The sequence below is a fragment of the Halichoerus grypus genome, chromosome 13 (genome assembly GCF_964656455.1).
Source record: "Halichoerus grypus chromosome 13, mHalGry1.hap1.1, whole genome shotgun sequence".
Lineage (NCBI taxonomy): Eukaryota > Metazoa > Chordata > Mammalia > Carnivora > Phocidae > Halichoerus > Halichoerus grypus.
Genome location: NC_135724.1, coordinates 697,594 through 724,601, shown reverse-complemented (window position 1 = coordinate 724,601; position 27,008 = coordinate 697,594). Strand labels below are relative to the sequence as shown.

At 59.7% G+C, this 27,008-nt stretch overlaps 1 protein-coding gene across 4 annotated transcripts in view; it reads left to right on the top strand.

Moving 5' to 3' along the window:
• The window catches only part of NFATC1 (nuclear factor of activated T cells 1), a 106,885-nt gene that overhangs the window by 34,482 nt on the left and 45,395 nt on the right, over positions 1–27,008 (top strand). For all 4 annotated transcript variants that reach the window (XM_036068822.2, XM_036068824.2, XM_078060157.1 and 1 more), the window contains exons 4-8: positions 9,774–9,976; positions 10,674–10,846; positions 12,415–12,555; positions 21,712–21,767; positions 26,240–26,372. In XM_036068822.2, coding sequence (XP_035924715.1) covers positions 9,774–9,976; positions 10,674–10,846; positions 12,415–12,555; positions 21,712–21,767; positions 26,240–26,372 — 706 coding nt within the window. The remainder of the gene's footprint in view (positions 1–9,773; positions 9,977–10,673; positions 10,847–12,414; positions 12,556–21,711; positions 21,768–26,239; positions 26,373–27,008) is intronic.

Sequence of the window (27,008 nt, the reverse complement as noted above, 5' to 3'; positions counted from 1 at the left end):
GCGCAAGCCCTTCCCACCTGTCATCCTGCTCCCCTCGTCAGCGGGGGCAGGTCCGAGGTCTTGACGGTGAAGGGGACGAGCCGGGCGGTGAGCGGCGGGTTCTCCCGCTCCCGCGAGCGGTGTGCGCCCGGCACCCCTGACCCCCTGGGAACATGAAATTCCATGTCCTGGGCGGCGGCAGGTTCACTTTGCCAGGTTGGAGAAGGCAGATCTGGCTCTTAGAGCCCCAGGGGTCATGCATTTCGGTAACTTCGCAGGCAGGGCATCTGTAAGGCTAAGTCATGGGCGAGGGTGGGGTCTCTGTTTCCCTCAGTCAAGACCAGGAACCTGGTTAGCTATGGCCTCACACCACAGAGCTGCCGGACGCTGCTCGCCTTTTCCTCTCAAAACCCGAGGACCTTCCTCCTGGAGACTATGTCCTGATCCCGGGATGTGGGGGGCGGCCGGGAGACGCGTGACTCCAGCCCCACCTGGAGCCTCCCCGACGCGGCACATCTACCAGTGAGAGCAGACATGCCAACAGGTGCGTCAGACACCGCCTTTCCTGCGTCTGTGCGTCCGACGAGCATCCCCGAGCGCCGGAGACAGGAGCGGGCGCAGCAGAGGGGCGGTCGAGCTCTGAGCCTCTTGGTCGCCTCCGTTTCATCCGTGTTTTGTTCGAGATGTGCGTCTACTGTTGAGTGAGATAAAATACAGGGACTTTTTGAGTGAAAAGTTGATTATTAAAGTCCTTGAAAAGTTCCAGATCCGTTCTTAACTGTAACTGTCCCGTTAGCGAAGTGAGTCTAAGCGCAAGAGACACACCGCCGTCCCCGTGCCACTCGTGGGCGGTGGCCAGTGGTCCTGAGGGGCACAGGCTCTGGGCGTCTGTGCTTCCCAAATACTTACACGACAGACTCATTAACCACGGCCCTCGCTTATTTTTTATTTCTTACTGTTTCAGAAAGATAGATAAATTCTATATGCCAAAACGCAGGAAACTCTAGAAGGGAGCTCGTTTTCCTGAAAGGAGCAGCGTGCAGCCCCTTAGAACCCTTTTGTCGTCGTCTGTGACTAAGTGCAGTTTAAACCCATCGCTAGAAAGAGCTGTGCGCTGCGTAAATCTGGTGTTATCTGAGAACGAACCTGGGGTAGGACCTTCATCAGATCATTCATTCTTGGGAGGAATTCTTAGAATTTAAGTGATACCGTGTAAACTTAGTGTTGCTGATGGCTGTAGTGCACACGCATGCACACCCACATGCCCACACGCACACACATGTACACACACGCACATGCATGCACGCCCACATGCGCACACGTACACATATAGGTATGCACACACATGCACACACACATGCACACACGGGCGTACCTGTGCACACCTACATGAACACACATGCACATGTACACATACAGGTATGCATGCACGCACACACTCGCATGCACACCCACATGCACACACATACACACGCATGCACACCCACATGTACACATGCACACATGTACACATACAGGTATGCATGCACGCACGCACACGCATGCAACCTACATGCACACATACACACGCATGCACACCCACATGTACACATGCACACGTACACATACAAGTATGCATGCACGCATGCACACCCACATGCACACACATACACACGCACACACATGCACACCCACATGCACACATGTACACATACAGGCATGCATGCACACACTCGCATGCACACCCACATGCACACATATGCACATGCATGCACACCCGCATGCACACATGTACACATACAGGCATGCATGCACACACATGCACGCACACCCACATGCACACACATACGCACGCACACGCATGCACACCCACATGTACACATGCACACATGTACACATACAGGTATGCATGCACACACGCACACACATGCAACCCACATGCACACATACACACGCATGCACACCCACGTGTACACATGCACACATGTACACATACAGGCATGCATGCAACACTCGCATGCACGCACGCACACGCATGCACACCCACATGCACACGCACACGCATGCACACCCACATGTACACAGGCACACATGTACACATACAGGTATGCATGCACACACTCGCATGCACGCATGCACACCCACATACACCATGCACACCCACATGTACACATGCACACATGTACACATACAGGTATGCATGCACACACTCGCATGCACACACGCACACATATGCACACACATACGCACACACATGCACACCCACATGTATACATGCACACATGTACACATATAGGTATGCACGCACGCACACCCACATGCACACACATACACACGCATGCACACCCACATGCACACATGCACACATACAGGTATGCATGCACACACTCGCATGCACGCACGCACACGCATGCACACACACATGCACATATACACACACATGCACACACATACGTATGCACACATGTACACATACAGGCATGCATGCACACACTCGCATGCACGTGCGCACACATACATGCGTGCAAGTGTGTACATACGTGAGCTGCTGTGTACTTTGTGCGGCACACCTGTGTATGGAGGGAGTGACTTACTCTCTTGGCTCTCTTACCGTGGCATAGGGTATGGGGCATCCATCCGTGCGTCCTTTATCTCCAGGTTTTATGGATCCCTTCTGAAGGGTACACCTGGGCACCCAGAGAAGGTGCTGGGAAGGGCTCATGGATTTTAGAGTCCGGAGCCATAAGGGGCTCCGTCCGTGGGCCTGTGAGCTGCTTTCCCCACTGTGGACACTCAGCCTTTGCTCCACGTGTCCGGTCTTCGCGGAGTGTGGCTGTGAGGACAGTGTGCTTAGCCTTCTCTGACCCCATCGGTCTCCCCATCCCTACTCTCCCATGTAGGGGTCTGCTGACCACACCCCAAACCAGAGCTCACAGCCAGGCCCCCTGGGACAGACCCCTGGACGCGGCCCGAGAAGAGAGGGGACGGAGACGGACCGAGACCAGAGCCATGGACGCCGTGGGGCCCAGGGCAGCTGGGCCTGCCGCTGCAGTCTGTCAGGGGGCTCAGGACCTGTGCTGAGGTCCCCCGACTTCTTTTGTTGAACAAGAGGCCATCCTTTGTCCTCTGCCGTCGTGGGGACTGTTCGAGTCGCCCATCACTACTGTCTGATGTTCTGGTGGGAGCAACACCTCCCCATCCTGCCTCCCTCAGAAGTGAGCCAGGACCCACTCTGTCTGTGGCTCTCGGTCGTTCGGACCTAGCTGCGGCCAGCTGAGGGGCCGGCGCCTGCCTCGTGGGGATTCTCGTCTTTGAGAGAAGGGAGGGGCCCAGGTGTGGGACAGACGGCCTGCCGGTCATGTCTGCTGGTCACGTCTGGCCAGGACTTGGCTGGCTGCCTGCAGATGGCACCAGTCCGCACGGGTTAGCTGCGCAGATGGACCCACATGTACAATAAGGCATGCATGCACACACCCTCGTGTCACAGGTGACAGGCTCTGCAGACATTCCTGCCTCGGAGAAGCCGGGGCTCGTGGGGGCGACGCGCTGTGTCCCCACTCAGGGCCACCCGTGAGCAGCGGCTCCCAGAACCCGGCGGAGCTGAGGCGGCACACGGTCCCCCCACGATTGAATGTCCCTCTGCTTTTGCTGAGTTGACAGCACGACACCGATGTTCACATCAGACGACAAGCTTGTTTTATCTGCTCTTCTGTCCCGGAGCTTTTTTATAGGAAAGACGTCACATCTTAAGTTCCATGGTTCAAAAATGGGTGAATTTTCTGCCACAGAAATGTCGCCTCAGTGAAGCTGTTGAAAATGACGTGGCCCCAGATCTTTGCTCCGCAGACGCCGTTGGGATTTCCTGCAGGTGTTTTGGGGTGAGGCCTGCAGCTGTGACCGTGGCCTCCGTGGGACCGTCTCCGCGGCCTGCTTGGTTCTCCCAGTGCCCAGTGCCAGGAGCCCCTGCCCGAGCGTGGACCACGTGCCAGCGTCCATCTGTACCCACGTCCAGTGAGACGCACTCCCGCACCTACATCGGCACACGCACCTCGCCCGCGTCTGCGCTCACAGGCTCACACTCGTGCACGTGCTCACGCGTGTACACGTGTGCCGACACACCTGCACGCAGCCAGCCCGTGGAGGTCGGTCCTGAGTGTCTTCATCTGCTGGCATCGTCCCAAAGCAGGGACCCCCGCAATCTGGTGGCGTCGCCCCGAAGCAGGGACCCCCGCAATCTGCTGGCGTCATCCCGAAGCAGGGACCCCCGCAATCTGGTGGCGTCGCCCCGAAGCAGGGACCCCCGCAATCTGGTGGCGTCGCCCCGAAGCAGGGACCCCCGCAATCTGCTGGCTTCGTCCCGAAGCAGGGACCCCCGCAATCTGGTGGCGTCGTCCCGAAGCAGGGACCTCCGCAATCTGGTGGCGTCGTCCCGAAGCAGGGACCCCCGCAATCTGGTGGCGTCGTCCCAAAGCAGGGACCCCCGCAATCTGCTGGAATCATCCCGAAGCAGGGACCTCCGCAATCTGGTGGCGTCGTCCCGAAGCAGGGACCCCCGCAATCTGGTGGCGTCATCCCGAAGCAGGGACCCCCGCAATCTGCTGGTGTCGTCCCAAAGCAGGGACCCCCGCAATCTGCTGGTGTCGTCCCGAAGCAGGGACCCCCGCAATCTGCTGGTGTCGTCCCGAAGCAGAGACCCCCGCAATCTGCTGGGATCATCCCGAAGCAGGGACCCCTGCACACTCACTTCTCAGCAGGCGGAGCTCACACCCCCAGTGGAGGCTCTGCTCTTGCTGTTCTTAGCAGGTGCCCGGGGGCGTGGCCCGCGAAGGCCTGATCACGCGTGTGTCCTCCGACGGATCGGGGTTCTCCTCTGACCGCCGGCGCCGCATATTCACCTTCCTGGCTTTCTCGTTTTCCGCTCCCCTTCACGAGGTCTCCGGGGCAGCAGTTGGTGTCTTTGCGACATGTGCGTCCGCGCACCGTGGTGTCGTAGGCACGAGTTGGCGTGACGGCTGATCCGCGGGCCCTCCCCACGCGGCCCCGAAGCCGTCACTGTGGCGCTGTCCCCTCCCACGTCAGACCGTGTGACTTTTCTTCTCGTTTGGGAGGGGACGCGTGTGGATGCAGGAAACCCTTCTGGGGGCGGGACACTCGGCGCGGGCGCAGCTTCCCTGCTTCTGTGAGGATTCAGGACCTGCCGTGGCAACCGCGCTCACGCTACACAGGGTCGCAATCCCTGTGGTCGCCGTAGATGTGGGGTAAAAAGGGAATCCTGTCGTTGAGCTGGGCTTCTCTCTCCTTGTGGTTCGTTTAGGCCTCGTGTGAAGATGCAAATTTCACACGGGGGTGAAACACGCCATTGCCCTTTGAACGGATGGCTCTGCCTGAGCTGGCCCGAATGGCCAGCCGAGCCGTGGGCGGTGTCCCTCGGCTGGCCGTGTCCCCACGACCCTGCCGCACACACGCAGTGGCACTCGAGAGGACTTGCCCCAGTTGTCACTCACCTGTCACTGCCCTGTAAGTGCTGAGGTCAGCATAGGAGCTAAAAACAAACATTTCTACGTGTGGAAAACTTAGCAGCTCTTATACCTTGAAAACGGAATAATACATTTTGTTTCGTTTAGTTGCAGCAAAGAGAGGTCGTTGTTATGACAGGTAATTTTATAAATATTGTTCTGACAGACGCCAAACGTGCCAGAGGCAGCAAGCCCACGCAGGGGAACACGTGAAGTATTCAAATGACTTCCTGAAAATGAACTTCGTGTTTTAAATAATAGATGTCTGTCTGCCAGGATAAACCTTAAATATTCCCATTTTCACTGAAATGGCATGTTTTTAAAAGGAGGGAGTTGTACCCACAGTCCGCTGCGTTCCGCATGCTCTCAGGGAGGTACCACAGTGCGGTCCTGGGGGACGCGGAGACTGTCATTTCCAAATCATGTGACTGCAGCGGGGCCGCTCCTCACACCGTGGAACATGCCTTAGCCACACAAGAAACCATTTTGGCCAAAGACTCATTTACGTCTTATTGTGTTAAATGTCACAGAATGGAGCCACAAGTGGCAAAAATGGTCCCTTAATCGGGCTCTGATTTTACTTCTATATTTCCTATTATAAAAATGTAGATTTGAGTCCAGCGCAGCATAAACCTCTGTAGCTCATTAAATTGACAAAGCACTGAAGCACCCTCCCCAGCAAGGACACGGGAAGTCGAGCTGGCCGGACAAGCTGGTCTTGGCCTTGACCCTGACCCAACACCGTTCATGTGGGCACACTTGTGTGTTCACGTGGGAAGGAAGCGTTTCAGCTGGGAAAGGAGAGGCATTTCGTTTCTGTAGATTAAAGCAACATCACCAAGAACCGCATCGAAACGGGCATTGCGTGCACGCTCTCTCTTTTGGCCTCAGTGAGGTCCTCGTGTGCACAGGGTCACGGGACAGCGAGTGCATGCGCAGGGCTGAGAGGAGCCGTCCCGTGGCCTCTCCATACACGCTGACCACACGGCTGTGGCTTCTTCTAGCCCTCCGCGGAGACTCAGGCCCGCGTCAGCTGCTCGGCTCTGTGCCCTGCCCGTGTGCACACGCCTGTCAGACACGTGTGTAGTCTTTGCGTCAGGCCCTTGTGGATCTGGGTGAAAGCACAACTGTTTCAATATGAAAAAGCCACTTTGACGATGACCACATCCACAGATGCGTGGGACCCTGTCTCAGGCAGAAAACGATGAAAACAGCATGCCCGAGGCGTGTGTTTCTCTCCCAACTTCCCGACCAAGCACAGGGCTCCGCAGCGTATCTAGAAAGCGCTGATGTGAGTGTGTGCGTGTGTGCACGTGCCCATGGGGTCTGAGTGTGAGTACATACATGCTTGTGTGTGCGTGCATACGAGTTGTGCATGTTGCATTTTGAATGTGTGTAGGTGCACAGGTGCGTCCTGCGTGTGTGCACACGGGGTCTGAGTGTGCGTGTTGCATGTTTGTGAATGCACAGCTGTGTGCGTGTGGGGTCTGCGTGTGCGTGTGTGCATGCGGTGTGTTGTTTGTGAGCGCATAGGTGTGTGGTGCGTGGACGTGGGCGGGACACTTGGGAACACTCCTGTGCTCCCCGTCCATGCATACCCTCCTGCACTGAGCACCTGTCTCTGGAAGATTCCCCAGGTGATGGTCAGAGTCTCGCGCACTGTAACGGAGACGTGGGGCACACGGGGCGCCCGGCCCTCAGCCTCACCCAGTGGCCTCACTCAGGAGCACCCGGTTCTCATCTGCCCTGGTGGGTGGCAGGCTGGGCCCGGCATTCAGGTTGCTGACTGCAAACCTGCCTCCTGAATAGTCTGTCATTGCGCGGATCCTCTTCTGGGAACTCAAAGCTTGTAAGTGATTTATCTTCTAATTAAGTCAAAACAGTAAGTAAATGAGTCTGGTATCAGCGTGGTTTTGATTAATGGCTCACTGCTGATTTGAACTACACTTTGGGCAGCAGGCGGTTGCTCCTCTGGGTTAATAGATTCTAGGGTTGGATCTCCATTCTTAATCCTCGATATGACACTGGAAACATTTGTGTTGAAGCTTCTAAGTCGGGTTGAGGACGAAGACAGTCGCAGACTTGGAACAGACGTCGTGATGCGCTGGGGCTGCTGATGGGGAAACAGAAGCTGGCTCTCGCAAACCTCCGAGCAGCAGGCCTCGCTCTGTCCTCCTCCCCAAGCTGGGGCACCCCCAGGGCGGCTTGGGCTCTCACCCCACGTGGACAGTGATGTGCGTCCCCTTGGCGTGTGGACACCTGCATTCTCCAGGAAATGAAACGTGCGCTGCCTGACGCTGGGGAAGAGCTGACCTCCTCACCCCCTCACGGCAGCTGGCGAGCGGGGGCCTCTGATTCAGGGCAGAGCAGCTTCCTCCCGAGGCCGGGGGACACGCCAGGCGTGCAGACGGGAGCCTTTGGAAGTGACTGCTCGGCCAGCTGTCCTTTCGGGTTCCAGTGGCGTCTCGCTGGCCATCTCCTGGTGCGCAGAAGAGGCGGTGACAGCGACCGTGAGTGGCGGGCCGGCCGCATCCCAGCGGAACCGCGGCTGTGCCTGCCAAGCCCGCGGAGACCAGCCCCGCTGCCCGCGCCGGCGTCCCGCGTCTGGGCTGCTGTTCCTGCTTCTGGAGTTTGTTCTCAAATCGGGACATCGACGCGCGTTTACAAAGCTGCACAAAGCCAGCAGGCTGGAATTGCTGTGAGGCTGAGGAACGTGGCCCGGAGCGTGAGGGTTGGCGCTGAACGCCCCTCCACAGCCCTCCCGCCTGTGGAGAAATCCCCGTCTGTGCTCACGCTGAAGTCCGTCTCTCCCGGTGACACCCCGTTCGCGGTCTTCGCCTCAAGTCCCCTCCCGGCTGCCGCGCTCCCAGGGACGCCCTCCGTCGGTTCCCGTTGGTGTTTGCCTCCGTGCTTGGCCCCCCGAGGGCGCGGCGGCCGCCTGTCCTGTCCCCGTTGTCCGGGCCTGCGCCACTGGCAGGACCTTGTGAGCCTGCACCTGCCTCCTCGGGGTGGGTGAGGCGACCTCAGGGTGGCCTCCTCACGGGCGGCACGGAGGCGGAGCCTGGACGTCTGCGCGGGCGCCCTCACGCCTCTGGCCCCGCCACGGGCGCCTTGCCTGCCGGCACCACAGCAGGGTGCTGCGGGGTGTTCCCCGGGCGTCCGGCTCTCCCGACGGCCCTGCGGGTGGGCTGGCGAGGATGCATGTCCGCACCGCAGGCCGTCCTTCCGTAGGTCCTCGGAGCTCCGGCTGCCGGCCGGCCGCACAAGCACATGGCCTCTGTGCCTACTCCCGGCACTGGTAGCGTTCCCGTACGCCTGTCACTGCAGCGTTGGACTGTGGTGTTGGAGCAACTACCCTTTGTCAAGGGAAGTGAGCACGAAAATGAAAAGCAGGAGACGCGAAACAGCTTGGGGGTGCCAGGCCCTTTCTAGGCTCCAGGCTCTGCTCTGGGGGCGCAAGCTGGTGGGCATGGGGCCGCGTTTAGCCGTCAGCTGCCCCTGGAGGGGACAGGCCCTGAGCCAGGAGAAGGGGGCCCACTGTGTTTATGGCTGTTTGTCTGCAAGTGTCCTCTTTGCTGTTAGGACGGTTGTGAGTGAGAAAGGGGACTCTGCCCTGCCCGGTGCATGTCTGAATTTATTAGGGAAAGAGTTTCTGCAAATGGCTTGGCACTGCCCTAGGGTCCTGGGTGGCGCGAGCCACACGCGGTCCTTACGGCAGACACTTGCCCGGCGGAGTGCACACCGCGCCGTCACAAGCTGCCAGGGAGGCCGGCAGAGGGAGGAGGTGGGCTGGCGGGGAGGCTTGGCGGGGAGGCGGGGCCCTCCCAGCTGCTGCTGCTGCAGGACGAGTTGAGCACAGCCACGTGTGGCCACGTCCATGCCCTGGGTGGTGCTCACAGTGGTGCTGGGGCACGTGTGCGAGGTGTGTGTGTGCGGCACACGTGGGTGTGGGGCGCACGTGGGGGCGTGAGTGTGCGGCACGTGTGTGAGATGCGTGTCTGTGCGGCACATGTGGGTGTGGGGCGCACGTGGGGGCGTGAGTGTGCGGCACGTGTGCGAGATGCGCGTGTGTGCGGCACACGTGGGTGTGGGGGCGCACATGGGGGCATGTGTTTGAACGGAGGGGACAGGAGTGCTCGCAGCTGACACGTGACCATGAGTCGGTCACAGAGACGCCGCCGGGGGCCGGGCTGTGGGGCTACTTAGCACGATGTCCTTGTGAATTAGCCTCTGCTTATAAGGATTTCTGAGCCGTGGGCATGTCGGGTGCTTAGCGGGGGATTCTTGTTCTCTTGCTAGCTACACGGCTACTTGGAGAACGAGCCACTCACACTACAGCTGTTCATCGGGACGGCCGACGACCGCCTGCTGAGACCCCACGCCTTCTACCAGGTCCACCGGATCACGGGCAAGACCGTCTCCACCACCAGTCACGAAGCCATCCTCTCCAACACCAAAGTCCTGGAAATCCCACTGCTGCCGGAGAACAACATGCGAGCCATGTAAGCTGTGCGCACCTGGCTGGGGCGGTCAGGGGTGGGCGCCGGGCCGTGGGGCTGCCCATGCGCGGCTGGGGTGGTCGGGGGTGGGTGCCGGGCTGTGGGGCCGCGCGCGCCTGGCTGGGGCAGTTGGGGCAGGTGCTGGGCGATGCGGCCTGCATGCCCACATCTCTGCCCTGGGCTCAGCACCCGTGTAAACCATAGAGCCGTAGGCTGACGGGTTTGTGTAGGGCTTCTGCCGCTGTGCATGTGGTACTTGAGTAGTTCGGTCCCCGTGGCCAGTTCCCCTCATGCCTGCATTCACCTCCTGAACACGACACCCGTTTATTTCTGAGCTCGGTGGTGGCCACATGCAAACGCTGAAAACAGAGGGAGCACAGTCTACGCAGACACAGTTCTCCCTGGGTGGTTCTGTCGTCCCTGACGTGAGTGGCTCTGATGTGCGTCCAGACTGCCCTCGTGGCTCCATGGAAGCTGTCTCTAAGCTGACGATTGACCTCCTCGTGTGCAAAGAGGCCCATATTCACAGCCTCCCCGCGGCCTCCTCCCCTCCTTCCTACCACGGTTGTGCGCCCCACACTCCACTCCCAGGGTGTGAAGAGCGGGGCCCGTGGCCAGGCTGGGGGCGGAGCAGGGCGCCCTGTGTCGTGCGTCAGGAACTGAAAGACAGGTGTGGACTCCTGTTCCTTGTTCCGAGTAGTGTGGACTGTGCCGGGATTCTGAAGCTTCGAAACTCGGACATCGAGCTGCGGAAAGGGGAGACGGACGTCGGGAGGAAGAACACCAGGGTGAGGCTGGTCTTCCGGGTCCACATCCCACAGCCCAACGGCCGGACGCTGTCCCTGCAAGTGGCCTCCAACCCCATCGAGTGCTGTGAGTATCAGAGCCGGCCCCGTGTCCCATGCTCTGTTTTGTGGCACCTTTCCTGTTTTGTTGTTCGTGAAGACTCGTGGACTGGACTCACGTGGGCATCACTCTTGTCCCTTGCCTGTCACGACGACTCCTGAGGAGCTCGCTGTGCTGGGTTCAGGTTCACGGGCTGTGCACGTGGCGGGCCCACCTGCTCTGGCACCTGCGGGGAAAAGAGGACAGTTTGTCCGAAACCCGGAGATGCTTGCACTCGCCACATGTGAGCTAATCCCTCGTGTATCAGAAACCCGAGCAGCGGGATTTTGGCGTCTTGTCCGTGGGGTCCAGCGAATCTAAGTTCGTCGGCCCATGTAGGACTCTCGCCTTCCCTGCCAGCCCCTGGTTTTCCCTTCCCTTGTGGTGTGCGTGATTCAGGTGCGTCCAGCCTTGGGCCTGAGCGCTCTACTCCTGTGGGGGCTCGGCCTCAGCAGGGGCTCAGTGTCCTCTGACAGTGACCTTGCTGATTTTTGTCAGCACGTGAGGTCATTGGTGGAGACCCCACAAGCTGGCGGGACACCCGGGGCCTCTCCGTGTTCTTGTAGGAGGTGCGGCCGGCCCCACCCACCCCCTGGCCACTGTCAGAATGTCTCCTGCCCGGCGGCCCCTCTTCCTTCTCTCTCGGGGTGTGGCTGTCACAGGACACTCACCTGCCCCCGCGGCTCACCTGCCCACCTGTCTCAGTGGGAGGGTCTGGGTTTGGTTCCCTCACCTCTGACCTGACTGACCCACCTCAGTGCCCAGATTCCTTCCCTGCAATGTGTCCTGTGGCCCCCCACCTGGAGCCCCGCAGGCACCTGTCCCCACACCTCGGCACGGCCACTGCACGTGTCTGAAGCGTGTCCTCCCTGCAGACCCGCTGGCCGGCCGAGAGCCGCAGGTGCGCACCTGGCCGCAGGAACTCTGTGCCACCACCGCTCCTGCCCGGGAACTTTGTTTGGTGGCCTCACTGCATCCTGTCCTCCCCAGATGACCCCACCTCCCTGCGCTCCGCGCCTTGTCCCAGCCCCTCGGGTCCTGCGGCTCCTGGCTCTGACAGGACCGAGAGCCCCGAGACCCCACCCCTGGTTCACATGGGGCCCACGCCCCCGCCGTGGCCCCCAGCTTCGAGCCCGCGCTCCCTTCACCGTCCACATGGGTGCTCTCTTCCTGGAGAGGTGCGTCGGTGTGTCCGTTCTGCGCGGAGCACCTGCGGCAGCGGCCGAGGGTCCCCCTGGGGTGGCATATTCGCTCCACGGAGGCTCATGCACAGACCCACACTGTGCACACATCCCTGCGGTTTGATTTTCCCGCGGGCACAAATCAGATGTGCGCTTGCCCTGCTCGTCTTTGCGTGATGACGCGAACCCGCCGTGCAGCTGGTGCATCTCGCGCCGGAGGCTGCCCGTGTAGGCCATGCCCCCCACCAGACCCCGAGGCAGCGCCGGGAAGTGCCCGTTCCCGACAGACTGGCCGACCCCGGGCGTCCTCTCGGGACGGTGGCGTGAGGTGGGGCCGGGGGCGCGTGCTCACTCTCCTGCTCTGACCCCGCGCAGCCCAGCGGTCGGCCCAGGAGCTGCCCCTCGTGGAGAAGCAGAGCGCAGCCAGCTGCCCCGTCCTCGGCGGGAAGAAGATGGTCCTGTCTGGCCACAACTTTCTGCAAGACTCCAAGGTCATTTTCGTGGAGAAAGCACCAGGTACTTTCCTTACAAACAGCCCGTGGAGCGTGTCCTGCTTTGGGCACTGGTGGGGATTGGTTCCTGGAGGCGGAGCGAGGCCGCTCGGTGGGGCTCTGTGCGTGCTGGGGAGCGGGAGCAGCCCACGTAGCTCTGGCCTGTCGGAGGCCTGCCTCCACTCGCTGCCCGTGGCCCCTCGACCAGACTGGACGGACGTCTGCTTCTTGGCTCTGAGCAGCCCCTGCTCCCGGCCACCACGGGCCGTCTCGGGAAGCGCCGTTCTGCTCTGTGTGGGAGGGCTTCTCGCCACTCGAGCCACAGCCTTCCTGGCAGCGGGCATGTGGACGCAGAGCGGCCGTGGTAGACGGTGGGACCTGCGCTTGGACCGGGGGCCCCTCCACACCCCTTGGCATCCTTCTGGCCCCTGTTCTGGGTGCTGCCCGGGATGCAAGGCGGGTGCTGCTCTTCTCCGTGTGACCGGTGGCCTCTGGGGCTCCCGGCCGTTGTGTGTGTGTGTCGACTATTCTGCTTGTGTAGACACGTTGGCAGGTGTAGACCTGTGTGTGTGCAGTGGCGGAGCAGGGCTGCTCTACGTCCAAGGTGAACAGCCTCTTCTCTCTGACGTTTGGCGATAAGGCCCTGGGTGTGCTTCTGCCCCGGGACGCCCAACCCGTCCGCGGAGAGGCCACTGGGCACTCGCGCGAATAACACACAAGGGCAGGCAAGAGCGTGTGCGGGGCTCGCCTCTCTCTGAAGCTCTCTGCAGCTTTGATTCGGGAGCCAGGTCCCTGCCGAGCATGCCCCGTGGGCACGAGGCCCTGCCCCCGACGGGGTGGCTCCTCCCTGTTTCCGAGGGGACCGGTGCAGGACCCACGCTGACCACTGGAAACCACGGCGGGGTTCAGCCTCCACAATGGGGTCCTGATTTTGTGCCGAGAGCAGGAAGCTTAAGTGCCTCCATCAAAATGGGCTTGAAAGTCCTCCGTGTTCAGCGTGGTCTGCCTGTGTAATCATGCACGTAATTGGGAAACGTTGTGAATTATGGAGAAAACCGACTAAGCATAACGATCAGGAGAATTTGCGTTACTGGAACATTTTTCTTTAGAGGAAGCTGATTTTGAAATGATTTAAACTTTTGAGCTTTAAATGTGTGAATAAGTGTGAGGGGGAGGGTCACCAGACATGGCGCTCTGCTCACCGCGCAGCGAGGAGACGTGCTGGGACGTGGCCCAAGTTGCCGCTTTTCTGGCTGCTACACGAAGGAGAAGTCCACGCGGCTTCCTTCTCTGCCTTCCCTGACCAGTCCTCATTGTGGTGCCAGGATGAGACCATGGGGGTCTCCTGGATGCTCCCCGCTTTGTGGGCACCATAGGGCTCCTTCTGCGGGCAGACTCTCCCGGCCCGGCCATCCTGCTCAGTCCTAGATCTCTGCTCCATGGCCTGCTGGTGCCACGTGGAGGTTGGCCACGAGCCCACAGTGTGGGGACCTTAGTCCACGGATGTGTGGCTGGTGCCATCCTCCCCCGGGGGCCCTCCAGCCGCCCCTCCTGCGTGGCCTGGTGCCCCATGCACGGCCGGCGAGACGCAGGCGTGGGTGGCAATGTGGTCGCAGGCTGTGCCCGGCCCAGGTGGGTATAAACACCGTGGTTACACGTCTGGACGCCGTCGCTAGTTTGGGTGTGTATTTAAATAAGGTGGTTTGTGTGTTTACACACGCGCACACGAGTTTTAAGTCCTGGCAGACGGGGCCCTCGTGCTTCTCCTAACATATCCTGATGCGCTCTGTAACCGTAACTAGGCTTTTCCTGGTTGACTTTTTGGAGAAACCATTAAAGTCACTTTAGGTTACAGTCGTCCCGTAGGCTTTTGATGAGGTCTTTGGTCTGTGGCAAAGTTCAGTCTTTGAACTGCTGTTTGGCGCCAAAGCCAGAATGTGATCAGGGAGCCCCTCGTCATGCGAGTCCTGAGCACGAGTCCCGCCAGGAAGGCCCGTGTGCTTCCCGTTCTCCCGGCTGCCCTGGGTGTCTCGGGGGCGCCCACCGCCCTGTGTCTGGGCCTCTTGCAGTCGCTCTGGGCTTACGCAGTAGTGACCCAGAGCTTTGTGAGGGTTTCAAGGAGCGGTTCCTTCTGCCTGGGGGGCTGGCCCCCCTGCTCTAGCTCCCAGGACAAGGAGAGGCGCCTGGCGCCTGTGCTGAGAACAGCGTTCAGAGTCTCCGTAGGCGGCGGGACCAGCCCTGCTGGTGGGTGTTGGTGGGTCCCCGGGGCCAGCCCAGGCAAGAGGAGGGGCTGGGGGGACCTCACGAGACGTGAGGTGTGTGACAGCAGGTGTGACAGCAGGTGTGTGTGAGCAGGTGTGTGTGAGCAGGTGTGTGACAGGTGTGTGAGAGCAGGTGTGTGAGAGCAGGTGTGTGTGAGCAGGTGTGTGAGAGCAGGTGTGTGATAGCAGGTGTGAAAGCAGGTGTGTGTGAGCAGGTGTGTGAGAGCGGGTGTGTGTGAGCAGGTGTGTGACAGGTGTGTGTGAGCAGGTGTGTGACAGCAGGTGTGTGACAGCAGGTGTGACAGCAGGTGTGTGACAGCAGGTGTGTGACAGCAGGTGTGACAGCAGGTGTGTGACAGCAGGTGTGTGACAGCAGGTGTGACAGCAGGTGTGTGACAGCAGGTGTGTGACAGCAGGTGTGTGAGCAGGTGTGTGTGAGCAGGTGTGTGTGAGCGGGTGTGTGACAGCAGGTGTGTGACAGCGGGTGTGTGAGCAGGTGTGAGAGCAGGTGTGTGTGAGCAGGTGTGTGTGAGCAGGTGTGACAGCAGGTGTGTGTGAGCAGGTGTGTGACAGGTGTGTGACAGCAGGTGTGTGTGAGCAGGTGTGTGTGAGCAGGTGTGTGACAGCAGGTGTGTGTGAGCAGGTGTGTGACAGGTGTGTGACAGCACGTGTGTGACAGCAGGTGTGTGTGAGCAGGTGTGAAAGCAGGTGTGTGTGAGCAGGTGTGTGAGCAGGTTGTGTGAGCAGGTGTGTGACAGGTGTGTGTGAGCAGGTGTGTGACAGCACGTGTGTGACAGCAGGTGTGAAAGCAGGTGTGTGTGAGCAGGTGTGTGAGCAGGTTGTGTGAGCAGGTTGTGTGAGCAGGTGTGTGACAGGTGTGTGTGAGCAGGTGTGTGACAGCACGTGTGTGACAGCAGGTGTGTGTGAGCAGGTGTGTGTGAGCAGGTGTGTGACAGCAGGTGTGTGACAGCAGGTGTGTGACAGCAGGTGTGTGATAGCAGGTGTGAAAGCAGGTGTGTGTGAGCAGGTGCGTGAGAGCGGGTGTGTGTGAGCAGGTGTGTGACAGGTGTGTGTGAGCAGGTGTGTGACAGCACGTGTGTGACAGCAGGTGTGTGTGAGCAGGTGTGTGACAGCAGGTGTGTGACAGCAGGTGTGTGATAGCAGGTGTGAAAGCAGGTGTGTGTGAGCAGGTGTGTGAGCAGGTTGTGTGAGCAGGTGTGTGACAGCAGGTGTGTGAGCAGGTGTGTGTCAGGGCGTGTGAGCAGTTGTGTGTGTCAGGGCGTGTGTGAGCAGGTGTGTGTGAGCAGGTGTGTGACAGCAGGTGTGTGAGCAGGTGTGTGTGAGCAGGTGTGTGACAGCAGGTGTGTGACAGCAGGTGTGTGAGCAGGTGTGTGTCAGGGCGTGTGAGCAGTTGTGTGTGTCAGGGCGTGTGTGAGCAGGTGTGTGAGAGCAGGTGTGTGACAGCAGGTGTGTGACAGCAGGTGTGTGAGCAGGTGTGTGTCAGGGCGTGTGAGCAGTTGTGTGTGTCAGGGCGTGTGTGAGCAGGTGTATACTGTCTATGTGAGTGTGAGTGGGGGCTGTGTGTGTGTGAGGACCCCCTCTATCGTGGGGGTGCAGCCACCCGCGCTCCTGGCCACATCGTGTGGCGGGGACCGTGTGCGGGAGCCCTGGGTGCCCTGTGATCCTTCTGTCCGAGCCGGGCACAGCCGGGCAGAGCCGGCGGGGCTGCGTTCTGAGGGCCCCGGTCCTCCGGGGTGCAGCGACAGCCTGGCTGGCACCCGCACCTCCTCTCCCGCCTGGTCCGGGGCCGTGGCCGCGGGGCTGTGGGTCCCACTTCCTTGGCATGCTGGTTCTGAAAGGTTTCTGGAAGCTGTGCAGACACGGACACGCGGCCGGCGGTGCGGCTCACACACGTGCAGGTCGGGACGCGGCGCGGAGGAAAGATGTCTCCGCCGGAGTTTCCGGGGTGGTTGTGGGAGGCGGTAGGAGCGCACATGTGTCCACTCGGACAGCCGCTGCCCCTTGCTCGCCCACGTCAGCTTGCCGAGACCTGAGCTCCACGGACGGTGTTCTCAGGCAGCCCGCTCCGGTGAGCGCTCCGCAGGGCCTGGCTGCGCGGGTGGGGGAAATAGCTGGTGCCCCTCGGATAGCGTCACCTGTGACCCTGCACGGGACTGACGACTCTGGAAGCCTCACTCGTTTCCAGTGAGCCAGCACGCAGCCTCAAGAAGGCTTTTCCTTATGCTGTGGTCTCATGGAACGCTGGCCCCCTGTTGTAAACTACGGGACGTTTCACGTGGTCTCGGGGTCTGTCTGTGTCCCCGAACCCCCCTTCTCCTCCCCAGCTCAAGAGCTTCCCTTTACTGATGTCCCAAGATGCACCCTGGTGCCCACTGGGGAGATGAGGCTTCGGCCCAGCCGGTGGGGATTCCGCTCCCTCGCTGGGCTCTCCGGTGGGGACCCAACGTGCTCTACGGGCCCAGCATTCGAGGGACGGGGCGGCCAGTGGGGGCTCAGCATGCCCTTCCTGGGGCGTGGTGACCCGCGCTGGACAGTGTGCAGAGGACCCAGCCTGGGCAGGAGGGCCTCTCCGCAGACCCCCACAGGGCTTCCCACGTCAGACCAGAGGCCTTGCGCCCTTGCCGGGAGAGGGTTGTCACTGAAATTTCCTTTCTCCGGGCTGGTGGCCAGTCTTTCCTGTGCTTTGCCCCAAACCATGCCTGGTGTCCTCCCAGCTCAGCACCGAGGTGACATCCAGAAAGTGGGCCCAGCGGGGAGGGTTTTCTGTTCCAGATCCCACCCTCTTGCACCCATGGGTCTTGATGGGAAGGAGCACAGGAGTGGGTGGGTGAGCAGAGGACGCTGCTGGACGAGGTCACACAGGCTCCCTCTTGTTCCTCTTCTTTTTCCTGTCGCAAGGCCGCCTACGTGCACACCACACACGCTTTGGAGAACGTATGTTTTACGTCTGCTTTGCTGAGATGGAACTCACCGACCACGCAGCTCATCCATTTCAAGTTCAGGGGTCTTTGGTCTACTCGGCTAGGCAGCCATCCCACCAATTCAGACATTCCCAAACGCCACCCACCCGTTCTCCTAGCCTGGCAGCTTCAAAGCCATTTTCTGTCCATGTGGACCCGCCGGTTCTGAACGCCGCCCCGCCTGGAGCGGCGGTATTGGTCCCGCTGTGTCTGGCTTCTGCGCTGAGCGCACGTCTTCAGCTGCGTCCGCGCAGAATGTGTGTTGAACTTCGTCCCACTCAAGGCTGGTAGCATTCCATCGTGTGGATGGACCATGTTGTGCTAACCCGCTTGCAGTGTAGACATGGGGCTTGTGCCCACCTTTTGGGTCTGGTGCTCCCTCGAACACCGGTGCGCAGGTTTCTGTGTGGACGCGTGTGCCCTTCCCTGGGCGTTGCCCAGGTGCGGAGTCCTGGTCGTTGGAATGCCACGTTCAGCCGTGTGGGGACCAGCCAGGCTGAGCCCCACAGCAGGAGGCTGATTTCTTTCTCCTCTGGAATCTCTTCTGCAGGAAACAGGCTGCTTTGAGCGGTGTTGGGGGGCCCCCGAGTGAGAGGCTTGGGGAGTTTCAGGGATTGCGGGAAGTGAAGACCAGCTGCGTGGAGGCGTTCCCCCTGGGTAGCACCCCAGCGCCGCCGACCCTGCATGCTCGAGAGTCAGCGCCCCGTCTCCTCCGGGGCCCCGTTTGCGCCTCCCCCACTGCCTTCCCCGACAGCCGGTAGCCCCGTGACGGCGTTCGGTGTGCAGCCTGCTCCCCCGGCCGGCAGACGGTGGGGAGGAGACCATGTGCACCTGGCCGTGGGCCCCGGGAACGCGTGTCCTGCCACGCAGACGTGTGATTTGGTCTGATCGGGCCTCTGCTGTTTCCATCCTGCCCGTTGGCTGGGTGACCGGCAGACCACTTCAGCTGATGCTGTGACTTGGGAGGAAGCTGGTCACTGGGCGTCCACGCCCCCGCTTGCCGGGGGCTTGAATGGCTGTCTTGGGAAGCTCCGATGCTCCCGCAGAGGCTGGGGGCCCCACGTGTGGCCCCGTCCGGCCCCGAGCCGCCCCGGGAGCTGTGTGACTAAGAGCTGGGCTGGGACGCTGCGCCAGCCACAGGCCGGCCGTGGAAGCCTCCAGGCGGGTGGGTGTGGTGGGGAAGCCTTTCTGATGACTCACACTGCAGGGAATTCCCTAATGATTCGGAATATTTTTACTTCTGGGCTTGCGCACAGTTTCCTACTGAGGACCCAGGGAGCTCTTGATAAGGCTGGGGCTCCCAGGCTCGTTCGGGGCTGGCCTTTCCCGTCCCCGTAGAGGCTGGGGCTTTGCTTGGCACCCAGGCTGGGCCTGCCTCCGGCCGGAGCTCCACAGAGGCCGACGCCCAGAGGCCGGACGCCCAGAGGCCGGACAGCAGGGCCAGCGCCCCCAGCTCCTGTGGAGACCAGCGACCGGTCCCTCTGGCGCTGGTACACGTGGGAAGCGGTTTTGTAATTTCCTAGTGTCCACGATGGTCAGCCACGTTGAATGGCCTCCGTGCTGCCGTCTTCGGACAGTCAGTCTGTGTACACTTCTACGTCTACGTAAGTGGACAGCAGCTCATTTAGGACCCTCAGTAGAAACAGGCCAGACGCCTGTCCCCGTAGGCTGTGACTCAACCACAGCTACAAAGACTCAGGGAAAACGGGGCCAGAGCCCAGGACCGTCCTCAGGTGGGCGGGAAAGTGCAGGCAATGGGCTCCTGCACCGCGGGCCTTCCAGAAGCCGGCGTTTAACGGGAGTGTCTGGGTGTGTCTGTTTGTGCTCCGTTGACCTGACCCAGCAGAGCTGGCGTTTGGGGGAGCAGAACGTAGCATGCACAGTGGGCCCGTGTGGCTGGCCGGCCGTGGGCCGACGCTCTGACGAGGACTGGGACCCACCGGCCCAGGAGGGGCTGCAGCAGGAGGGTTCTGCTGCCACACTTGGCCCCCGGGCCCCACGAAGCACCCCACCAGCTTTGTGACATGGATGAGCCCGCAGGGTGTGTTCACAGCAAGGCCGGGTCTGCTCTGACCCTTCTTGGAGGGTAGATGGTGGGCGCAGGGTCCCTTTGTTGCTGAACGCCCTGTCCCTGGCCCCTCGTGGGCCTCGGTTTCCCTCCTGCCCCCGCGTGCTCGATGTGCCTCCCTGCCCCCACTCCGACGGGAGGCCCAGACACTCGAGAATTCCTCAGGGAAGCCTGAGCCATGCTTTCCACCGACAGACGGAGACCGGGCAGCAGCCAGGGCTGCCCCCAGCCGTCCAGGTTGTGACACTAAAGCTGCGTTTCTCTAAAGTTGTTTTAAGAGGCACCAAGAACATGAGAGACTTGCTTACAGGAAGAATAATTTCGATTTCCTTAAGCAACTGGTGGGTGGGGCCCCAGCCCGCGAGCCCAAGGCGGGTCTGGCCTGCACGGCCTAGACGAGCCTGCCCCATCCCCACGCGGGGCAACTGGAACCCCATCCCCAGCTCACAGCTCACGATCATCCGTCCGCTTGCGGGGCTGGGGGTTAAGGATGCTTCTGCGCTCTGGAAAGTGAGCGGCTTTGTGGAAGTCTTGGTTGGTGCCTTTGAGAACGGGACAGTGTATTTTTAGTTTCCCATTATGTTTTCCTGGAGGAGACACGGACGCTGATCCCTTGGGCCACTGGTCTGCATTTTATCACCGAGTGGGTTCATCTGGTGGGTAATTTGCTCCGGGACCTCGGGCGTCCCGAGAGGCTGGTGTGGTCCTGGCAAGCCGACGCTGCTCTGGGCTCTGTGTGACTCACATTTCCTCCCTCTGTCTCCACCCTCCACCCCTGCCTGCCCGCACTGTCAGGCAGAAAAAGGAGATTTTGTCTGATTTATTTATAATTTAGGATCTGTAAGACACATACATCTCTTCTTTGGAAACAGAGCAGGAGCAAAAACTAAGTATGTCTCGTTGTAATTGTTCGTTTGGGGACAGACTTTATAGAAGATGGGGAGGGGGGAGACCTTGGCAGGAGACTGACCTCTGTTAATTCAAAGTAACTACCCAGCCAGTCCCCACACAGTTGGCCGGCCATAGAGGGGCTTCCAAAGGCCAAGTACTCGGTTTGCAGACGTTCCCGCCAGTGGACTTCTCGAGGCTCCCTCCCTCGCAGGCCTGGGCCTGCAGAACACTGAGCCCTTTCAAGGCCTATTGGGAGCCTTTTTACTTTTTTTTAAACATGCAAACGGCCACTGGGGTAAGGTTAAAAATACCATGTTTTGCATTTCTGTATCCTGATGTGGCAAGAAGTCGTCACAGAAAGGGTTTTCTCGTTTAGCTGGCAGTTCCTGTGGGCAGAGGCAGGACTGTGGCTCCTGGGCCCTCACTTGTTGGAATAACTCTGCTCCCACAACATACCGGCTTTGCAGGCTCCGCTCATCCGGCCCCTGCTCCCGGGGTTTGCACCTTGAGGCTGGAGGCGCTGGCGGGCATGAGAGCCAGGACACACACCTGGGTCCAGGTCTGAGGGCCACGCACTTTTCCCGGGTCCTGGTGTTTCTCCTGGGCTCGCACTCCCATGACAAGCTTGGCGTGTAGAAACCCTCCCACGCCTGGCGTGAGGCTGGGACGGCATGCCTGTGGACGTAGGCGGGGGGGCCAGATTTCTGGGGCGCTCGCTGAGTGTGGCCCCCTCCCACAGAGCCGGGGGCCTTCGGGCTCCGCCAGGCTCCCTGCCCCCGTGTCTGGGCCTGGCACGTCCTCTCCGCCGGTGACCCACACACGACTGTTCGCTCTCACGAGTTAACAGCCAGGATGGCCTGAGCTAATCAGAGGGCGGCGGTCTCCGGGGTGCCCTGTGCCTGGTGAAGGCACGTGGTCTTGTGCAGTGGGCTCGACCAGGCACCCAGAGTGACCAGCTTCCCTTTGCCCCTTTCTTCTAGACGGTCACCACATCTGGGAGATGGAGGCGAAGATGGACAGAGACCTGTGCAAGCCGGTAAGTACGGCCGGACACGCGGCCCGTGGTGGCTCTGGAGGCTGGGGGCTTCCTGCTTGCAGGAGCAGCGAGAAATACCAGACGGAGTAACAGAGCACAAAGCGGAGACTGTGGTAAAGCGCTTCCTGAAACAAGTGTTCTCAGGACCCACAACCCACTGGAGGGCAGGACCCCCGCCCCAGGAGGTGCTCCGTCCCCTGCGGGGACCGTGGGCTCGCACCTGGGCCCCCCCGGCGATCGTTGTCACCAGGGGTCCCGCGGAAGCCGCTGTTCTGAGTGTGAGTGGGCGCCTCACCTGCCCCAGCACGCCAGGCTGTGTGAGGTTCCACCAGCGTCCTTGGCACCCGTCACCGAGTAGACTCTTGTTTTGAACATGAACTAGATGTGAAGTCAGGTCTCATTGTGCCACTCAGATGTGCTCATTCCATCTGCCAATTAGCTGGAGTGCTTGTAGGCGCCGGCAGGCCACGGAGCAGGGGCCCGGCCTCGTGGGGGCCGCCGCACGGCTCTCGGGCCCACAGACGCCCCACGTGCAGCCACGCGGACACCCAGCCTCTCACAGCTCCTTGCTTGCGCGTGTAGGGACCTGCGAGGTCTTTCTTGCCCCCGTGGTTGTTGATGGAGGAGGGAGGATGGTCGTCTACAGGTCTGCGGCTCGTGGTAGCCGGCACACCGTTCTCCATCCCCAGACCTTTCGCTGGGGCCTTATGTTCAAAGTGGATTTCTCATAGACAGCAAATAGCTGGGTCTGACGGTCCGTCCGTTCAGTGGTGTATTTAGAACATTGGTGTTCAAAGTGATTATTGACAGAGTGGGATTAACCTCTCCTATCGCGTGTGTGTTCTGCTTGGTCCCAGAGAAGCAGCAGAGGACTTCAGGCTGACCTAAGACTGTGGCCAGCAGGTCACTGAAGAAGTTCAAAGTTCTCCCGAGCCCTGTAGCTCACCCCACTGACTGTGATGGACAGGTGTGTGTGGCCCCTAGTTCAGCCTGTTGACCGTGGACGGGCGTGCGTGGCCCCTAGCTAACCCTGCTGACCACGGACAGGCGTGTGTGGCCCCTAGCTCAGCCCGTTGACCGTGGACGGGCGTGCGTGGCCCCTAGCTAACCCTGCTGACCACGGACAGGCGTGTGTGGCCCCTAGTTCAGCCCGTTGACCGTGGACGGGCATGTGTGGCCCCTAGCTCAGCCCACTGACCGTGGACGGGCGTGTGTGGCCATTCTGACAGTGCAGGGAAATGGGAAGTTGGCTTACTCAGAAATAGTGCTCAGGCAGGAACATACTGTTTTCTCAGGGCTCCGGGGGCCCTGGGGTGTTGCAGCGGGGTGCACAGGGAGCCTTTGGGTGGTGGGATTTCTGACACCATTAGGTAGGTATCTCTGCCCTGCGGCTGGTGGGACTCTGAGTCACAAGGGGGACCCCCGGCCACCATGGAGGTAGCTGTCTGACGGCTGCTCACTCACGGCAGGCCCGGGGCCGCCCGGGTCCTCACAGGTGGCTCTATCAGGATGAAGCATCTCTACTTGGGACTTCAGCTTCCTTTCCCAAAGCTCTAATCCAACGGGTGTCAGATGGAAAAGATCCCTCCCTGGCCCCAGGGGGAAGCCTGTGCTCTGGAGCTTGCTCCCCTCCCGTGATGTCCAGGCCACCTCCCGTGCTCGGGACCTCACACACACACACACGAGCTTCTTCGGGTTCCGTCCCGTTTCCCGCCTGCCCGAGAAGCCCCAGGGAAGCGCCAGGGGCTCTGGGCAGCACGGCCCCCAGACGGGGCGCTCGCTCCTGGCTCAGTCGGCGCACCAGGTGCGGCCGGCTCACGGGTTTGTCGTAAACAGACACCTGGCAGTAGGACAGACAGCTGCAGGCCGCCTCCAGCAGCCTCCTGCGTGCGCCCCGGCCCACGAGGGGCCCACCCGTCTCGCCCAAGCAGGGAAGAGGCTGCAGAAATCCGGCGGCTTTCCGTATTGAGACAATTCCTGCCCAGTTTGCAGGCTCAGCTTGAGTGTCATTGATTTTTCTACTTTACTTTGAATAGTTGTGTAGTTTAACGGAAGCTTAACCGTTAACAATTGGGGGTTTTAAAAGAAACATAATGGTATGTGTGAATGAGAATGTATTTTAGATGTACTATTCATCCTTCTTATCTCTTAATCGAGGTTTACTTTTAAGTATTATTCCTAATCATAAAGGAGTATGGTATTCATTGTGGAAATTTGGAAAATATAACAAAGTATAAAAAAGAAAGCAGGCACCTTGTGTAATTTTACCCCCGCTAACGTTTGGTCCTGCCAGGCTTTCCCCGGTGTGCGTGTGCGTGTGCATGTCTGTGTACGTGTGTGCGTGTGTGTGTGAACGTGTGCGTGGGTGTGCACGCGTGTGCACATGTCTGTACGTGTACACACATCCACACGCACACACACGCACTCTTTAAGTCCCAGGCGCTTCGTAAACAAAGCAGGGTCGTCCTGTACACGTGGCTCTGTGCTGTTGTGAGCAGCGTAGACGGGAGTTTCTTAAGCAAGTTGCGTGGATGCGTCGAGTGCCGTTTGTAATCCCTGCTTTCCCTGTGATGACAGACGTCCTGTTACTGAGGTTCTTTCCTGCATCTCCACACACACAGCACAGTGTATCTGTTTGGAAAGCTAAAGCGTATCGGCCTGTGCGCACATCAGAATAGGGCCCCAGTCACCTAGAATTCATAGAAAGCAAACCACGAAGTCGAACCTGGTCCGAGGGCTGCACTGTCCTGCCCGGAACGCCTGTTTCCGCCCGTGTGACGCCTCGCACACACTTCCTGCAGACTCTCCTGTTGACAGCTCCTTGCGGCTCATTTTATTTTGAGCCTCTGTTTAAGCAGGACCTCTTCCTCTCTGTGTCTTCCCTTCACTTCTTCTGTGGGGTCCGACTCCACGCACCCTGTGGTCCACAGTGGCTCGCCGTCGGGGAGGGCCAGCATCCCCTGCAGGGTCCTCTCCATGTAGTCGAGTCCTCAGACGTAGTCTCTCTGCCCTTCATGCTCCCCGTGCCGACGGTGAGGCAGAGATGCAGAGTGACCCGGAGCCAGGCCCTGACCACACATGGCCCTCCCGCGCCCCGTGGGACCCGCCCTTTGCCCCATCAGCTCCATGTCTGCAGGGTTATTCTTGCTAAGGGGACGAGATGCTCAGGCAGAAGGAGATGCAGCTCGTTGCCTCTTCCAGATGGGACGTGGTCACTGAAGCACTGAAACCGCTTTGGAGCGAGCATGGCCGCAGGGGATGGAGCCCAGAGGGGCCCTCCTGTCCGTGAGCACCCTCAGCAGCAGGCTTCTGAGCCTCAGTTTCTTTGTCTATAAAAGGAAAAGGTTGGGCCTAAAGTTCTCTTCAGTTTCGTTTTAACATTCTTAGGATTCCATTACTAACATGATTCAATCCATTTTGCTATTAAACTGGGTAATAAGCTATAATTTCTTCGACAAAAACCTGATACAATGGATTTTTCTTGTTTTTTTCTACTTGTTAACTTAAATCATTGGACAAAAAAAAATTGAAGAAACATTTTGGATGTGAAATCCTGTCCCTCAGTGCGAAATCGAGCACAGCGTGGGCACCCGTGGGGACCTGTCCCCTGACTTTGGCCCCTGGCATCGGGCACAGAGCGGTGCGCCCGCGCACACCGACGTTGGCTGGGACCCGGGCGGCCTGACCACCAGCCTGTGTCTCCCATAATGCCGTGCGTCCCACCTGACTTACTTCAGACCTGTACTCGAAGGAGGATAGTTTTTGTGACAAGGTTGCCAATTTGTGCTTTAGACTGTGAGAGGTTAACAGCGCCCACCATAAGCCCTCCTGTCCCCGTTTGTGCCCTGCTTTCTAACTGTCCACCCCTCTCCCAGCCTGCTCATGTTGCGCTCACCCACCTTGCGTTTGAGGGAATCTGGGAGGCCGTGGTGGGCGTTGGGCCTTCGTCACAGAACCGGTCCCCGAGACATGTCTCCAGGAAGCACCTCCCCTGGGTTTTCATCGCGTTACCTGAACAGGTGCTCACCGCTCCATCTGTGAGCCCAGTGTGGGACTGTTTTAGTTTCCAGAGGTCACTGGCCCTTTTGGTTTGGGCAGACAGACGCGTGGGAGTCTTTCGAGGACCTCTCCTGCCGCGTGGCCATTCTGCCCTCACATGAGCACCAGAGGCTTCGCTCGGGGATGAGTCGGTGGCATCTGAGGGGAAGCCCCCAGCCAGCCTGCTGCCCCCGCCCCCCAGCGCACACCACCCGCCAGCTCCGGGTGCTCAGGCTGCCCGCGTGGGCCTGGCAGGTTCAGTCTGCGCACACGTGCGCCCGCGTCACAGGCAGGCTGTCTGTGGGCAGCTTCTCCTAAGCAGCTGGGACAGCCACCGGGGAGCTGCTCGCCACTAGGGAGCTCTGGAGGGGCCGCGCGGGCGCGTCGTCTCTGAGCCTCTCACCCTCTCCCTCCTCTCTGCCGTTTCTCACCAGAACTCGCTGGTGGTCGAGATCCCGCCTTTCCGCAACCAGAGAATAACCAGCCCCGTGCAAGTCAGCTTCTATGTCTGCAACGGGAAGAGAAAGAGGAGTCAGTGCCAGCACTTCACCTACCTTCCTGCGAACGGTAACGCTCTCTTCCTAACCTTAAGCACTGACAGTGAGCCAAGGGGGCACTTTTTCTAAAAGACACAGGAATGCCGAGATGCTGTCACCGTGGAACAGTGTGGTTGCCTTGTAGGTTTAAGCTGCGTTATCATCCTGTTAGCAAGACCGTGTCCTCAATTCTTAAAAAAAGAAGTGAAGCTTTCCGTGTATTTCCCTTTATTACTGCTGTGGGTGGGGGCTGCATATTGGGGTAATTACTGACCGTTTTGCTGGCTGCTTGCAAATACAGAACAGCCCGGGGGAGAAAAAGTACAGCCCTTCTGTGCTCAAAAGCTGAGGTGGTCTAGGTGTGTGTTCAAATTCTATAGATGTTGAAGGTGGAAAAGCAAATAGTTATAATTATTTTGCAGGTGGCTTTAGAAATGAACCGATGCTGTTGAGCCTAAAGGCTAGAGCTTGATGTGGTCGTTAACTAACAGTAACGATTTCTGTGCTCGTGCTAATGCCCCACCTCACATTCTTCCGTGAATAATTGCATCTCCCTGTGACCATGAGGCTTTCAGGCCCGAGCACCTTTTACTCAACTAAATACTGTCCTCGCTGAGACTGTTTATACACTTTGAGGATAAATGCTTAGGACTTAGGAAAATCAGTT